Source organism: Mustela nivalis (assembly GCF_964662115.1).
Source record: "Mustela nivalis genome assembly, chromosome: 13".
NCBI lineage: Eukaryota > Metazoa > Chordata > Mammalia > Carnivora > Mustelidae > Mustela > Mustela nivalis.
In genome coordinates, this window is record NC_139032.1 from 33,601,722 (window position 1) to 33,619,270 (window position 17,549).

General features: G+C 40.9%; 1 protein-coding gene across 3 annotated transcripts in view; it reads left to right on the forward strand.

The window, feature by feature from the left end:
* Positions 1–17,549, forward strand: part of KDM4C (lysine demethylase 4C) — a 518,729-nt gene that overhangs the window by 497,090 nt on the left and 4,090 nt on the right. Inside the window, exon 22 of one of the 3 annotated variants that reach the window (XM_082695163.1) lies at positions 6,844–6,905. The exons of the other annotated variants lie outside the window; for them this stretch is intronic. Coding sequence (XP_082551289.1) covers positions 6,844–6,879 — 36 coding nt within the window. The 3' untranslated portion in view covers positions 6,880–6,905. The remainder of the gene's footprint in view (positions 1–6,843; positions 6,906–17,549) is intronic. 3 annotated transcript variants of the gene reach the window in all.

Sequence of the window (17,549 nt, forward strand, 5' to 3'; positions counted from 1 at the left end):
TAAATGGGTTTTCAGTGAAAATCTAAAAAAGAGCATACTTATGTCTTAAGTATGAAATGCTATTGCAATATTCCAGACTCCTATCAAGTGCTTCCCAATTACTTCTGAGAGTCCTCAAGGAGCATCTTGATGTGCTCATAAATAAATGCTCTTGGTTTTTACCTGGTAACTGCCATTTTCATGTGTTCTCCAATATGACTTCAAGAATGTCAGCATGCTCAGCTGTCACTGCCCTCCAGGCTGAGGGAGAGGAACTTTTTTCTGCGTCCTGTTGATAATGCTGAAGCTACCCCCCACATTATGCTCAGAAACCAGTGCGAATGATACCACTGTTGTAACTTCTGAGATGTAGTGAGGTTATACTGGGACCCCACTGCTGCCTGAGGTTGGGAGTTGTAGAGCCAGGACAGCCACCACCATTCTAAGCTGAGGTTGACACCCGGTGACATCACTCAGCTAGCCCTGACACTTCCCTGAAGCAGAAAGAGTTGTCCTCCTGTCCTGGTGTCTCCTGTGTCTGTGCTCATCTTATAGTGCAACTTCATATGCTTAACCTGTCAAGGAGACTGAGTTGTGTACACTGCCTTTTTTGGGTATTGTTTCTTATAGTCCTTGCTTTTGTGAGGGGCTAGGGCTCCATAGGGCTGAATGTTGGGAGTTCTTAAAAATGTGAAGAGCAAAAATCCACTCAGGTTACTTCAGTTGTGGTGGTTTTATTGCAGAGTTAAGAGTATGCAAAACACAGCCAAGAATCTGGACCTCATGGATATGAAATGGCTGGGAATGAGAGAGTTCTTGGGATCTCTTTATTCCAATGTGCCCTCATCCTGAATTCATTGCTCTTTAGTTTTTTCTATTATCCACAACCATGTCCCTCACACTTCCTTCTAAGGCCTCTGCTGCCACATAGCTTTTGCTGCTGACCTTCACCATTTGATTTTTTTAGCTTCTCTTCCTAGTACCACTGATTCTCCAAATGTCCAGGCCAAAATCATTAGTAGAAATAAATTTGAGGAGGACATGAATTTTGGTCTCTTTTGTTTATTGATATAGTCACAGAACTTAAAAGACTGGCTCTACCACAAAAACTAAGTGCAAATTAATTAGGCTTTCTCTGCACTGAGGATTTTTTTTTTTTTTTTAACCTTCAAAAATGGGCATGTTAATAGCAGCTAGTTTGCAGGGTTGTTAGGAGAATTAAATAAATTAATATTTATAAAATTTACGTGTCTTGCACAGAATACATTCAGTGGAAACATTTATTCAATACAATTTAAAGATAAAACGTCAGGATGCTTGGCTGCCTCAGTCAGTGGAGCATGAGACTCTTGATCTCAGGATTGTAAGTTCGAACCCCACACTGAGTGTAAGGATTACATAAAATCTTTTTAAAAAATCCAATAAAATGTCTACACATAGTTGGTACTCAAAAAATATTTATTGCCTTGATTAAATAAGTTTCTTGAAGAATCAGACTGGCTTAATTGCTCCTTCCCCACTTGAGAGCTCTTGTACCAGTCTTTCTCATATTCTCCTTTCAACCTAATTCTTAAGTTAGGTTTCTACTCCAGGCCATTTGCTTGACTAGGAGTTCGAGGTTTCGTGTTACAAGCAAAAGTGACTTATGTAGAAGAAATTCCTTAAAAGAGGCCTCTGCAGTTGTAGGTACTCTGGGTCATGCCTGTCTGATCTGGTGAGGATCTCACACAGTCATCTCTGTCCTCCACTGGCTGAGTTATTGTTTACAAATTCATGTATCAGCTCCTTCCTTAGGGCAGTTCTTTCCCAGAAGGGCTTTTGTCTCGTGCTAAAATGTGTGTGCTGGTCTCTCCCATTGGCCTGCCAAATGGCTCAGTCTTCCTTTATTCTCAGTGGTAAATAAAATGCTGAGGCTCTTGCTATACAGCTCTCTTCTCTTTCTCCCTGTCTATTCTTTGAACTTCTTCAGCTGAGGGACCTTCAGGTTCTAGAAAAAAGACCTCCTCCACTGTGCACTACTGTGCATTCATATACATATAGACCTGCATTATGACGCCAAGATGCTCCCTTTTTAACCTAAAGGTATTTGTAGTTTATATTTTTCTGCTAGAAGGCCACCTGAGAGCCAGGAATAACATTTCTGGGGCCGCCAATCAGATAACGAATACAACTGCTTATTATTCTTTCCCTCTGGCTCCTAGGTGAGCTAAATTCCACACGAGGTCCTAAGTTATCTGGGAGGAAGTTTTTTAATTTAATTTTTTCAGAAAGTTGAGTCCCTGAAGTCCCACAAGCTGAAATGGAGCAGCCGAGGAAAATGGCAAGGGAATCTCCATGATGTGAGTGGGCAGCCAGGTAATGAGGACAGAAGTGAGCTCTGTCAAGGGCCATAGGGAGCAACAGAAAGGAGGAAACTATTAGTTTAGACTGGGGCATGTTGAGATAGCTGCTGTCTAGACAGTTAAATTGTTACATTCCAGGAACTGGCATTTGATTATCCCCAACTTGAAGACGGGGGACAACTCTAGACCACTTCCAGGCCCTTCAGAGCAGTGGTTTTCAATCAAGCTACATGCCAGTGTCATCTAGGGAGCTATTTAAAACATCTAGATTCTTGGTCCACACTCCAGACTTTATAAATCAGAATCTCTTGGAGTTAGGGCCCAAAAATCTTACGACGATTTACTCGTCCACAGATGGTACCAATGCAGACCATTCTGGGCCAGTCTGGGGACTATGTGGGAGACAGATGCAATCCTATTGGGTTGTACACCATCCTGCGTCAGTTATAAAAACAGAAATATTACCACTTGGAGAAAATATAGACCTAAAAAAAAAGCTTTAGCTTTGGCATTTTAAGACCTGTGTTGGAGTCTCATCTCTGCCACTAACCTGAACTCTTCCGGATAAGTCATTTGATCTCTACAAGTTTCATTTTCCTCTTTTGTAAAGGGGGAATAGTAACACCTGCCTTGTCTACTATTTAGAGTTGTTTCAGGGATCAAAGAGGATAAATATGGGTAAATGCTTTGAGAACTGGAAAATAATATTCAAATATATGATGTAGAACTCTAGAGTAATGCTATTTGTGCTCTCTCAATGAACTTCTGATAAATCTTATGAAACAAATACCACTGTATGTTACCTCCTCTCATTCTGCCCCATGTACAAAAAGTGCACAAGCAAGACACATTTATTTAAATTCTTTACACTATGTTTATTTGGCCCTATCAACAAAAAGCAATTATCAGCCAAGATATGGAAACAACCTAAGTTTCCATCAATAGTTGAATATGTGCAATGTATATACAATGGAATATTATTTATCCAGGAGAAAGAAGAAATGTTTGCCATTTGCAACAACATAGATGAAACTGAAAGCCATTACTCTAAGTGAAATAAACCAGGTAGAGAAATAAACTAGGTAGAGAAATAAACCAGGTAGATACTGCATGGTATCACTTAAATGTGAAATAAATTTTTAAAAAGAGTAAAACGCCTAGAAACAGAGTGATAGCTTGGGTGTGGGGGAAATAGGGAAAGGTTGGTTAAAAGGTTAAAAACTTTAGCTACAAAATGAATAAGTTTTGAGGATCTAATATAAAATGTGGTGATCATAATTCTAAAAATGTGTTAAATCATGGAAATTCGTTGAGAACAGAACTTAAATGTCCTCAACCAAAAAACAAAAAATAGAAAGATAAATATGTGCGGTGATGGATGAGTTAATTAAGTAAATGGTAAGGATCCATTCACAATACATATGTAAATCAAATCACAGGATGGACATTTTAATTATCTTACAATTTTCGTTGTCAGTTATACCACAATAAAGTTGAGGGTCAGGGTGTGGGGTAGAGGGTTGGATTGGGGAAATAGCTGCTTGATTCCCAGATGAAGATGGGAGAAATGAGTACATGCATTTATTCTCTTCCCTATTCTTAAGCTTACTTAGTAAAGTTATAATAAAATGATTTTTAATAATATAAAAATACAAAGACCTAGAAATGAGAGAGAAGATGGTGTTTTAAAAAATGAAAGCTAGATAGCCATAGGATGGAAAAAGATTTGATAGACTTGAGGAAGTTGAGTCCTAAACTGGCAGTGGCAGAAAGCCATGGAATAATGCCACTTAAACATACAGAACCTTCCTGTCCCTGCAAGGCTCAGGAATTAGTGATTTCATATACATCTAAAAATGGGCATGAGGGTAGGGTTGAAAATAAAAACACTTGTTGAAAGATTATTTAAATACAAATGAAGAAACAATGCAGTGGACACCCCAGCATTTTCCCCCAAAGGCTTCAGAATTAGTGATTCCATTTGTCTGGAAGTGGAGGTGAAAACAGAACTGGAAATGGGAAAATTGTTCAAAGATTATTCTAATCCCTTGTATCAGGAGGACTGCATTTTTTGCCCCAAGAGAAGATTGAAGGTATGATCTCTGCAAAATATAAGACAGAGAACTGGGCTAGAGAATGATAGGCACAACTGAGAGTAGAACCATGTTGGAAACAAGAATATTAAATGAAGGATCACAGATTAACTGAGACTCTGCTTTCTTCCCTTACTTAGTTTTTAATGTACTGGCAACTAAGCTTATAGTCTATAAGCAGGAGAATGGAATCTAGCCCAAAAGAAAACATCTGAAGATTCTGACAATGTAAAAGTCTCTGACAAAATGGCCAAGACATTTACCCAACAGGAAAGTCCAGAGTTGCCAATCCCTTTTGAGGTGCACGGAGCTTCTATCTCACCTGTATGTGTGTGAGGGATCACTAGAGCATCTAATATGAAAATCATAGACAAGACAAAACAAACAAGAAAACTAGTTTGAGAAAATTAATTGCACTTAGAGAAACTTGAAAACAAACACCCCCCCCCCCTTAAACCTACCTACTATTAAGAGCTTCAGGAAAACAAGAACACGACACTACAAAAAGAAACATTCAGAGAATCTATGAGTACTTGAAAATTGGTATAAAGTTAAGTGAATCTCTAAAAACCAAAACAATGTAAAAGCTAAAAGAAAAGGCAAACAAAAAGATAACGAACTAGTCCTGGAGGTTAAAGATACAAATTATTGGGGTTCCATAAAGAGAAAACAGTGAAGAAATCATGAAGGGAATAATTCAAGAAATTCCCCCAAACTTAGAGAGAGGTTCTAAAGGGTAAAGATCAACTAAGTTCAGTATTCAGTAATGAAAAAAGAGCCGTACGAAAGTCATCATTTTGGAATTTAAGAACGTAGGTAGAAAAACTAAGAGTTCATGCAAGCTTCCAGACTTTTTTAAAAAAGATTTTACTTATTTATTTGAGAGAGAGAGCATGGGCACACAAGTGTCAGGGAGGGCAGAAGGAAAAGAGAGAAGCAGACTCCCCAATGAGCAGGAAGCCCAACATGGGGTCAATCCCAGCACCCTGGGATCATGAACTTAGCTGGAGGCAGACACTTAATGGACTGAGCCGCCCAGGCACCCTAAAGCTTCCAGATTTTCCATAAAGAATAAACTTTTAGACTGGCAGGAAACTTCTTGACAATGATGAAATCTAGAGGACAAGAGAATAGAGAGGCAATATTATTTTCAACCTTGAATTCTGTATCCAGCCAAACTATTAATTTAGCTTGAGACAAAAAGGTATTTTCAAGATTTATAAACACCTAACTAATTTATCTGTCATGTGCCATTTCTCATCAAGTTACTGGAGAATGGGCTCTACCAAAATAACAGAGTAAACCAAAATAGAAAGATATGGCTTGCTAGATATTCTTGGTTTACTTCTTCAGTTCTATTTTCCATCTGTTCTTGGTGCCCCAGGAAACTGATCTACAATACCATACTACATTACCTGGACTCGCTTGCTGGGGGATTTATAAGTGGGTTTGACCACTAGAGATGCTGGCAAGGGATCAGCAGGAAGAAACTGAGGGGATAATTTTTATTCCCCATGCTTCCTCTCTATCAGAAATCAGAGAGAATTATGCTGGACCTAAGTTGGTCAGAAGCTGTCTTCCATCTAATACCATGATTCTCTTTGGCTGACCCTTCCACAATGGCTCTTATAAGGTTCAAATATCAGTTTCTTCCCTTTGCTATTATGGCTTTCTACTGCTGCTACATAGATCTTGAGATAAGACCATCTAGATTCGAACAGTTCAAAAGACCCTGGGAGAGGTTTCATTCAGAAGATGAAAACAATAGGATCCTTAAGGTGCTTGAAGGTATTGAGGAGAGATACACAACTGGAGGGCAGATTTGGGTTGAATTAGTATGAAGTACATAAAAAGCAAGCAAATGTAAAACAATACATATATCAAATTCAGGAAAAATAAAAAGTTGTGCTGGAAAGGAAAAGTAATTTTTGTGTATTACATGGCTCAGCTACGCTTTTATAATCATAATAATGTAACTGAAATTGATCTAATTAAAATCACAATAGGACTTGGAATAGTGGAGGTGGGGGGGGCACAAAATTTTCTGTTGGTTTCTGAGAGCTGGTAGTAGTGGTGGTGGCCAGTGAGATTTATATCCTCATCTTCCTCAGTGGCAAGCCAATACCTAGAAATAAAAACCAAAGAAATACCATAATACAAATGGTATAAATAATCTATAAGCACATTATCTAAAAGAATACCAAAAGAATCCATTAAAAGAGGTAAATATTATTGCCTTTGGGGAAAGAATAATGAAGTAGATAATTGCTGGCTTTATTTTTATTTATTTTTAAACAACAGGCAGACCTATTGCCTCTAAACTCTGGTCAGGTATACATTTGATAAAAATAAAACTGATTTTTCTTTTAAAAGGAGGAAAGGCAACTAACTTTACAATTCTCTCTTTTTATTTTTATCTGAAATACTAGAACTCCAACACTGCCTTCCAGAAGAACAGAACTTAAGAACAAAAAGGTCCAGGAGCAAAGAGGTAGAGAAGATGGGAAAACTTTGTGTGGGGTACCATTCTATTAGGATGGTTAAAAACCTGCCAGTGATGGAGAGAACAGATGGAACCTGCACCCAAGGAAGCTCAAAGTAAAATAATCAAAGAACTCAAGCAGAACAGGCTGAACCATTCTAGACATCAAGAGGTAACCCTAAAGGAAGGAGCCCTGAAATTGTACAGAAAGCCAAGTTCCTTCAGCAGGGCCTCAAATCTGCTGCCAAGCTCCTGGTAGCTAAAAACCAAAACTGGGGCATGAACTGTTACATAATCTTTATGATCAGAGAGAATTATGGAAAGTTCCTCAGGGAAGACGGAAGAGCTTTTCTTAGCAGTAAATTATAAAGAAATATCTCATGTGGGCTCTTATAGGAGATACGCAGTGATGTAGGGATAAGGCTCTCAATAATGCTGCCACTGGAGCCATCGAGATAAGTTGCCTGTGCTTCCTTTGACAAATGCCCAAGGCAGAGAGCTTTGCAGGGGTGAACGTAGCCTGGATGCAGGGCTTGATCTGAGCGGTGCCCAAGGATGTCTGGTTCTGGGGTTGACTAAATATCAAAGACAGAGGAATATGTTTAAAATATCTGAGAAGCATGGAGACTGGTATGGACAGCAAATGAAGCAGGTATTGGGAGCAGCTTTACAGACAGAAAAGTAAAGCAGGAAAGTGAGAGGAGCATCTGGTGGGTGTGACGACAGCCGGGATATATCTGGGCTGCCAGCAAAGAAAGGGATCTAAGGTTTAGATAGAAGGATCTCTGCTTCCCCCAAGGATTGGGAAGGAACAAGAAAAGCCATAGGTAGCTTGGAAGTAGTCATTGAAGGCTTGCGCCTGCTGTTGGAACAAAGCATGTGGCCCAGAGTCTGATGACTAAGCAGGGGAGGCTTCATTGTGTCCTGTGTCCCTTGTCAGTGTATCATTATATTCGGAGTATTCTAATCTCGGTAGAAAATTTGTTAGGTCTTCGATATGCTTATTCTTCAAAAGAAATCTTGACAAAATAGGGAGCCTTCTGGATTCACTAACCTTAAATGTGCTGTAGAAGCTAAAAGGAAGACAAGTTGTATTCCACGTAGGAAGTTGGAGAGACTTCCTGTAGGAGGTGGCTTTAGGATTTAGGCTTGATTGATGTGGAGGACGTTGGAGCTAGTGGCAACATTGACAGCCAAGAACTCAGGGATAGGATAGATAACAGTGGGGGAGTGGTTAGATGTGGCCAGGTGTCTGTTGTTGGCAGACCGTTGAGAGATGAAGACTGAAGGCAAGATCAGAACTTGCTTTGGAGGGTCTTAAATTCCAGGACAAAAGAATAGCAGTCATCAGTGGCTGGTGTCTGCTCTCACGGACAATGGTAGGTGTACAGATCCAAAAGTGAGATGTTAGTGGTTTTATATGAGTGTTAAGAATGTCACTTCTCTCTCCTGTGTCTGTTGCCTAAGTATCATTTTCAATGTCCCCAGAGCCAGACTGTAATTTCCTTAACAGCTGCTGACATTACTTGAACTCCTTTTATAAATCCAGGCACTGTACTGGGTGCCTTACATTTCTTATCTTAAGTCAGTGAAGTAAGTACTGTTTTAGGATAATTTTATAGCAAGTGAAGGGTAGTGAAATTTGGACATTTTTTTCAAGGTCACATAGCTAGTAACGATGGAATCAGATTTAGAATCCAGCCCCATGCATTCTGTTCATTAGCAGTTACTGCCCTTCTTGAAGTGAAGAAGGCCCTAAAGCCTTACTGAACCCAAAGATCAGTGCAGAGCAGGTGCTCAGAAGATTGACCCTGACTGCCAGAGTGTGATGCTAGGGAAGACCAGGCTGACTCAAGCAAGGGGTACTTCGTCCCGGGAGATAGTCTGGGGCTCAGTTGCTAAGGATAGGAGCAACTCATGTTTCCTAGCTTGTTTTTCCTACCCACTCTCAAGCTCAGGAAACTCAACTAAGAAGGACCCTTTGAGGTCCTACTTCTGGGGACAGGGTCCAGAAGGCAGATGGGTATCTGCCTGCCCTATCTACGAGGTCTCTGGAAATGGTCTCTAACCCTGCTCTTGGCTTCTAGATATCCAGTTAGAGCAGGGACTGAGCCAAGCTAGTGTTCTTTAACTCTTGAGGGTACTGCTTTTGGGGACTGTGACCTCTGCAGCTCTAAGGTGATGCCAGCTGAGGTCTGTGGCATGGCCAAAGGTATCTATCTGCAGAGACATTAGCTCTGAGATGTTCTGCCCTCATTTCCTGGGTCAAGGTAGGGGTGGGAGGCAGTGATGTGGTCTCCTCATGTTAATTCCTACTCCCTCACAGGGAGTCTGGCCACAGGGCCACTCTTACCAGCCAGGAAGCAGGCAGTTAGACAGGCTTTCTCCCCATCTTCATCATGGTGTCTAAAATTTCATTACTAGAAACATATATACTTTCTGCCTTTGGAGTGTCCTATTAAAATTCAGATCCCCCTGGCAAAGACTATATTTTAAGTACCTATTACCTGACTTCTCAGCCAGGAATGCTTGAGTGAAATAATTATGGGACACCTAGAGTCAGAACGTTAAGAGGATAGGATGAGGGTGGGCTGGAGGAAAAGGGCTGCTAACAGCAACGGAAATGGAAGAGGGACATTGTATGAAGAATTTCCAGGCACTTAGGGATAGCTCTGTATAACCATACCAGTAAGGACAGGTTCTAGAATTTAAGTAAAACAAAATACATTAATCAAAAAAGTTATCAAGCCAGAAATAGGTAGGGAATTAATTCACCCATTCATCCATCCTTAAAACCTATGACAAGGACTTATTTTGTGCCTGATATTGGGCAGGTGTATAAGAGTTACTTAGGTGATTGAGCTATGATCCCTTCCTTCTGTGAGTTTCTAGTCTGGTGGAAGAAGAGATAAGATATATGAAAAACAACCACCAAACGAGATGCTAAGTGTTACGGCTCATAAGACAAGAACAGATATAGTGCTCTAGGAGTTCTGAGGTGGGGAAGGCTAATGACACTGAAAAGACCTTCTTGGAGGAAGTGACAAATGAATCAGGCCTTAAAGAATGTGTAGGATCCCAGCAGATGGAACCAAGAAAGACATGAAGAAAGGAAAGGAGACAGGAAATTGGAGAGTATATTAGGGGACTAGGAAGTGGCCTGTGTAGCTTCACAGAGCTTATGAAGGAAAGATTGGAGATAAACCTGGAAGGGCTCTGGCCGTGACTTGAAAGAGTCCCTGAGGCTTTGGCTCAGAGTGGAGTTGGATCCCAGGAGGGAGGTTGCTTTGCTGTTATGTCTGGGGAAGCCTAGGAAGGACTAGTGATGGGGGCAGAGAGAGGGAGATTGTGAGACACATGCAGTGAAAAGGGAGGAGAGGGGTATGCTTGGAGTCAGACAGGCCAGAGAGGAATTCTTAGCTTGTCTTTTTGCTTTGCTGAGAAATTCAGAGCAAGCTATTAGATTTTCCCTGCCTTCACATATTCCATCTCTAAAACTCAGTTTCTTAAAGGAAAATATTTAATAGAACTAGGCCTAAAAATGTTTTCAAAACTTCTGGGGCTAGAGGCTATGGCCTCATGGCACTTTCCAAATTTTTAGCACTTGTGAATTCCAGAGGGGAGAGAAGCAGTGTCTGTTTCAACTCTCCTGTGTCCTAACTGCCACAGAACAGGCACACCCCTCTGGCTGGTGGAAGCTGAGGGTGATGGAAATGACAAGATTAGTAGGGGACCAAGTGATTCTTGCCACCCATGCACTGGATCTTGAATGTAGAGCAGAGTTCCAGTCTCAGAGGTGGGATTGTGCCTGGGCAGGGATGCTACACATTGAGAACTGACTTGGGGTGGCCTTCAGTCAGCACACAGTCAGAGTACTGGAGATAAGGAGGCATGTCATCGTTTCTAACAGTGAAAAATTGGAAACAACGTACATGTCCAAGAAGAGGGGATTGATAAAATGAATTATGGGTGGCGCCTAGGTGGCTCAGTGGGTTAAGCCGCTGCCTTCGGCTCAGGTCATGATCTGGGGTCCTGGGATTGAGTCCCGCATTTGGTTCGCTGTTCAGCAGGGAGCCTGCTTCACTCTCTCTCTCTCTCTCTCTCTCTCTCTGCCTACTTGTGATCTCTGCCTGTCAAATAAATTTTAAAAATAAATAAATAATGGAAGAGGCATTCTCTGAAATATGGTAAGTCCATGGTACTGATCTAAGTTTATTTGTGAAGTAGTATCATTATAATACAGCCAATTACAAATTTCAGCCTATTACACATTTCTGTATGTTCTCTTCTATTATAATTAATAAATGCCCATTATTCTAGCAAAGACCTATCTCTCTGCTTGTGCACAAAATTCTATTCATTCATCATCCGGGGCATAGGTCCAGTTGTTATCTCCTTTCCTTCATTATTATCCCTTCCCTCTACTGGATTATAAACATCACCTCAAAAACCTACCATACTATTACTCATCCAAAAGCTAAAATAAAATATACAACCTTTCTTGACTTCCCCAGATCCTACCTTGTCTTCTCTCTGCTTCCTCTCATTGCAAAACTTTTTGAAACAGTGGTTTATATTTGCCTCTACTTCCTTCCACTCACTCTTTCTTAAGTTCACTCAGATCATGTTGTTCTCCTATTGTTCCACCAAAACTATTTGGTGTTACTTTGTCAATCAAATGTTCAGTCTTATTTAAACTCATCCTACTTAACCTTTCAGCAGCCTGTTACAGCTAATCATACCGGCTTATAACACTTTTCTTACTTGCTTTCTGGGACAGGAGACCCTGATGGCTTTCCCCTTACTTCTGTGGCCTCTTAAATGATTTTTCAGATTCTCCCAATTGTCCTTACTTTTTAATTTTCCTTTCCTCTAGGGTCCAGCTCCCAGGTCTCTTTGTTTTTTTCTGTACTCTCTATAGGGAATTTCATTCAGGTGTATGGTTTTAAACATCATATACACACTGTCAATTTCAGAATGATAACTCCAGTTTCAACATATATCTGCTTGCATGCTTAATAGGCATCTGAAACTTGGTTCTTCCAAGTGGAACTTGTGTCTTTCCCCACTTCATATGCCTAATAGTGCCCACAACTCCTAAAGCTCCCCCTCTACCCATTTAGGTCATCTTGACTCCCGTGTTTCTCTCACATTTCACAACAAAGTATCAGCAAATCTTGATGGTACTATCCAAAAATCTGCTCTGCCAGCAACATCTTAAAACTTCCTGAATCTGGCTCCTTCTCATCACTACGCAGCTTTCCCTGGGTCTCTGCTACCCATATCATTGTCTTTCTAGTTCTATCTGGTCTCAATGCCTGTTTTCTCTACAAAGCAGCCAGAACTGTCCTTTTAAGACCTCCATCCCTGCTTACAACTCTCTGTGGCTTCCAATAGACAAAATAAAACCCCAAGCCCTAACCATGCCCAAAGGCCCTGGGATCTGACCTTTATTCCCACCCTTTCCCTCTGGATCACTACTTTCCACCTATGGCAGCCTCTTTGCTCTTCCTTGATGATGCCCAGAACATTCCTGTCTCCCATTATTATCTAATGTGTATAGTATAGGAGTTGTGTCCAGCTTCTATGAAGGTCATTCACATTAGCTGCAGTGTGATTTGTACCCCTGGAAGTCTCAGTGCACAACCTGCATAGCTGTATATAGCATATGTCTAGCATATATTAAAGCATAAATTTATTCATATATTTATTTATTTTCCGATTCCCCCAGTAGAACATAAGCTCCTTCAGGAGGGAGACTTTGCATACCCCAGCATGTAGAACAGGACCTACAACAGGACCTCAGAGATGCTCAAAAATTTTTTGATATATGAACTAATATCTGTCTATGTGGTTGCATAGGAATTAAAAAGAATAGATAGTGATTATATCTGACCAATGAAATTACATGTAATTTTTCACTGTCTTCTTCATCCTTTCCTTAGGACAAGGATATTTTAATAAGAATATATTATTTTTATAAAGATGCAATTATTTTGGAGTTAGATAAACCTGAGGTTGAATTCTGCCTCTATACTTGTTGAGTAACCTTGGGCAAACTTATTACCATCTCTGTGTCTTTTTAAAATGGAGATACTATCTAGTTTATTGGGCCATTATGAGGATTAAATAAAATATGTACATCAAAGCTTGGCACAGCAGCTGCCTCAGTAAATAATACTCTCTCCTCCTTTTAATTATTATTGTTTTTATTCTTCTTCTTGGGGAGAGATCATTGGGATGTAAATAAAGTCTCTAAGCCTTGAAGAACAAACTGGTCTATGTTCAACTGCAGTTGTCTTTCCCTGATGGCCAGTGAGAGGGAATAACTGGGCTGGACTGATGCCCAAGACAGTGCAATGTGGTGAATTAATAAAGGGAAGCCAGGTCAGTGGCTTCTTAATGAAGATCCATCATTAATAGGACTTTAAGTATTTTAAGGCTTTTGTAACTCTATTTGTGTTCTTGTGGATTATAGCAGGAAAATGGCCTGGAAAGTGGGCAGGAAGAGAAGGGAGGGAACCTCTCCTTTATTCTCCACTGGCCTTGTATTAGAGGAAATCTATGTAAAAGAACAATGAGGCCCTGGGAGCAATCAGTGAGAGCACTAGGATCTGCTGGAGGGAAGAAAAGCTGCAGTGAGCTTACCAAAAGCCCGACATGCCCACCTTGGACCAAGTGCCAGCACCAGGAGCACTCTTTTGCCTTGGCCCAGAGACTTGGGGGGCACAAATTCCAATCTCATTATGCCATCCTTGAGCTCAAACAGCAAAGGGTGATTTGCTACTCATAGATTTATGGTGATAGTTATCTTGGTCAAAACTCATGTGCACGTCAATCACAACAATGTACTTCATGGTTTACCTACTGGCTTTCCAGAGAGCCCACCAGAAAATATTTTAATTGTTAATTCTGACAACACTTCTGGCCTGAATCCTGCAACATCCCACCATGGGAAGCTCAGTGAAATTAATTTAGAGAGAAACCCGGAGGCATTGCTCCTTCTTTCTCCTTTAAAATTAGAACAAGCCTTAAGCAGGAAGCTCCCTCTTCCTGACCTCGGGTCCAGCCTGGCACCTATAGGATTTCCAGAGTCATTCTAACTAGAAAATATCCCAAGCCCTTAAAGATGAGAGCAGCAACGAGGAGGAGAAATGTCACTGGGCAAAACCTCTGATTAGCCAAATATCTTCAAATCCAAAAGATATCTCTTTCCAAGCCTTGAACCCTAAATGTTTCTCCCTAGGCATAAGTAAAAGCAGATAAAGAAAATCTTTGTTTCTTTGTTTCTGGTTCACCTACAGACACTCCTACAGATCTTATCTTTCAGTCTTATGAATGGTTTTCTTGATGAAAAGGAGAGAGGGCAGGCTTTTTTCCTTCCTTGGCCTCCAAGCCATGTGATCAGAAATAGCCATCATGGTCCTTCCATTCATATTCTTCTATCATATCCTTCCATTTTTCTAGAAGAAACAGCCCTACATTAGTACCATGCTTTAACTCAGTACCATGTTCTCATGCCAGTGACAGCTTACTGGACCAGGAGTGGAGGCAGATAGAACCTTGGCTAAAAACAGTGGCCCATGATTTTATGTGGTCCTAGAGACTCTGCTCTGACAGAAAAGAGCAAGGGCAGTGAGGTTTTTCCCCTTAGGAAGTTGAAATGGAGAAGATCTGCGACTGAAAGTATGCATCTCACAAGACATGGGGGATCATTAACCAACTGAAATTGGGATAAACCAAAATTATGAAAAAAAAAAAAAAGCACTACATGGAGAAGACATACATTAAAGGTACTGAGGCAGTCGTTGGGTCATTAGAAGAGGAGTGGACATCAGTAGACAAACTGTTAACTCAGAATCGGATTCCCTCCATGGAATTGTGTGTGGCTTTGATTGTTTCATAGTCATAACTTTGACCAACTCCATAAATTGCCTTGTCATAGAGAGACTAAAGCTAGTTTTGCCAGATCTTTTTTTTTTCTGCAGTACGTATAAAAGTTGGTATCAGTGTCCCACTGGGGTCTCAATCTTCTAGCAAACATAACTAGCACATTCTCAGTGCTCAAAATCAGCCTTGACAGCCAACTTTGCTCATCACGGACCACCTTTGACCCTTCATAAAGCTATTTTCCATTGAGCTTCTGTGGGGCTTCCATGAAGATGACATCAGGGGTAATGCCCATTTTCTCTCTTTTTGGCTCCGTTAGTGCATTTGGTCTATGCTGAGTCACAGCCTGACAATTAGACAGGCATTTAACTCCCTTCCTGTGTTTCCTCAATCCTCCAGTGGGAAGCCTGGTGGATTCACACCCCTCTAAGCACATTTTACATTTGGTAATAAAGCCCCCTGGGGTTACACGTGAAAGGATGAGACAGAGATCACATGTTTTCGGACACTGTTTTATATTGAATCTTCATTTTTGCCTTAGCTCCTCTAGTTTTTGCCTTTAATTATGTTCACAGAATAACAAGCTGCAACCAATGAGGGGATCAAAAGGGTAATTGGAGGTCATTTTGCTCTAGAAGAGGCTTAGCTCTAATTGTGCAAAGACAAAAAGACTGTAGGATTTCCTCCAGTTCAAAGGTGTTTAGGGTTACACATAAAAACAATTTAAATCTTTTAAAAGCCAAAGAAATGCAAAAAAAAAAATATATGATAGATATGGCAAATTTTGTCCAAGGAGATGAAAGAATTGAGAAATGATCCCTGCCAGAGACGCATGGGAATCTATGTACTGCATCGGGTTCCCTGCTCTTCAGGGAACTCCCACTCCCACTCCCCCTGCCTATAGTCTCTTTCTCTCTCTCTTTCTGTGTCAAGTAAATAAAATTTCTTAAAAAAAAAAAAAAGAAGAAGAGTAGCTGATCTCTGGAAAAGCAGAGGGGGTTTGAGGGTGGGGGGTCAAGGGAATCATTTTTTTGTTACAAGCATATTTGTACTATTTGTGAATTTATGTGCATGAGTTATTTTAACAAAAATAAAAAATAATTTAACAAAATAGAATAGAATAGAATATACTAAATATATAATTGCTATTTAAAATTATGCTTAATTAAGTTTATAAATGGGGTCGGGTTTAACCAAAGGCTCCTAAAGGTGATTGTCAGATTTTCTGGAATTATATATAAAATAATAAAGTTTATAAGTTGAACATAAAAGCCTAAGGAAGGATTAGGTTCAATTTACTTGAATAAATTTAATATTATTTCACAAAAACATAAGTAACTTCTGAATATCCTTTTCTCTGCATAAAAGTCCATCTTGAGAATATGAAATTCCCTGGTACTGTCAGATTTAAAAGCCTGTGCTGGATGGTAGAGGAGGGAGCAATGGTTGGGGTGCGTAGCTGCCTCTGCCCTGGAAAAGGGAAGGCATCTTTAGCCGTGGGCATTTCCTCAGCACACATCATTTATACACTGGGCAGATGTGGGCACCTCAGGATCTAACTGACCCAGGAAGCTGGCCTCCTCGAAGTGGTTCTGCCTCAAAGGATGAGAACGAGCTATTTGATCTTGAAGCTCTGTCTGGTCATCCCTGAGCCACACAATGTATGGATCTGCCTCCTCCACCACTCTGGGGAATTCTCAGTGGGATGGACGGTAAGGCTGATAAATTGCTTTCTCAGCCCTGTTAGTGACCTTCACTGTTCCACAGTCATTAGACTCTGGGGAAATGAGTAGTAGCTCCCAATTAGGAAAAGTGTGTGTGTGGGGCAGGTGGAAAGGATGCTGGGGCAGGGGGCGAGCAGGCAGTAGAGGATGAATGGGGATGAGTGATCTTCTAAAGAAGACCAGCCTGAGAGTGATGAGGGAGCACGAGGCTGGCTGAAGACAAAGCAAAAGCTGTGCCTTGCACCCCCCTCTCCATCTGCTCCCCCTCAGTCATATGTGTAGCATCCCTCAGGCTGCCCTGACTGCCATGAACAATAAGCAAATAGTTAACTTGCAGAGCTCACAATCCTGCTAGACAGGAGTCTCCCTTGGCTTACAAATGTCCTAAATCTCACTAACAAAGACGATTTGTGACATCCCACCAAAAAGTCTCCCAACTATCTTAATGTTAATGTTAATGGCTGGTCTAAAGACAACATTGATCCAGCCTCAAGGGCAAGGCCTCCCATAGGCCTGGGACATCCTGGCACCTTGTAGGCCCTCTTTAGCATATGAAAACTCCGTTGAAATCTTCCTTCCCCTCACCTTCCCCCAACTGCAGGCCACATAACCTGCCATCCCTCACAACCCAGGGCAGCAGCTCTTCCTGCCCACGGGTCCTGTCCCCGTGCTTTAATAAACCACCATTTTGCACCAAAGATGTCTCAAGAATTCTTTCTTGGTCATCGGCTCCAGACCTCAGCCCACCAAACCTCACCTAGGTTCTAGAACTTCATCAAGAGGAAGGACAACTTTCGAATTAGTCCACAGGAACAGACACTCATTTGAAAAGATTACGAGAGATGTTTCTACAGTCACCCTCAGGAAACCTTTCTTTCCCCATATTTTAAAGTCCTCTCAAGCTCTTCAGAATATGGGACTAGGAAGAGTAAATTTAAATAGGCAGGATGATTCTCATGTAATGTATTGAGGAGGACTTCAGAATGACCAGGTAGTAAAGATTAGAGACCTTGTGGGCCGTGTGAACTGTTGCAAGTGC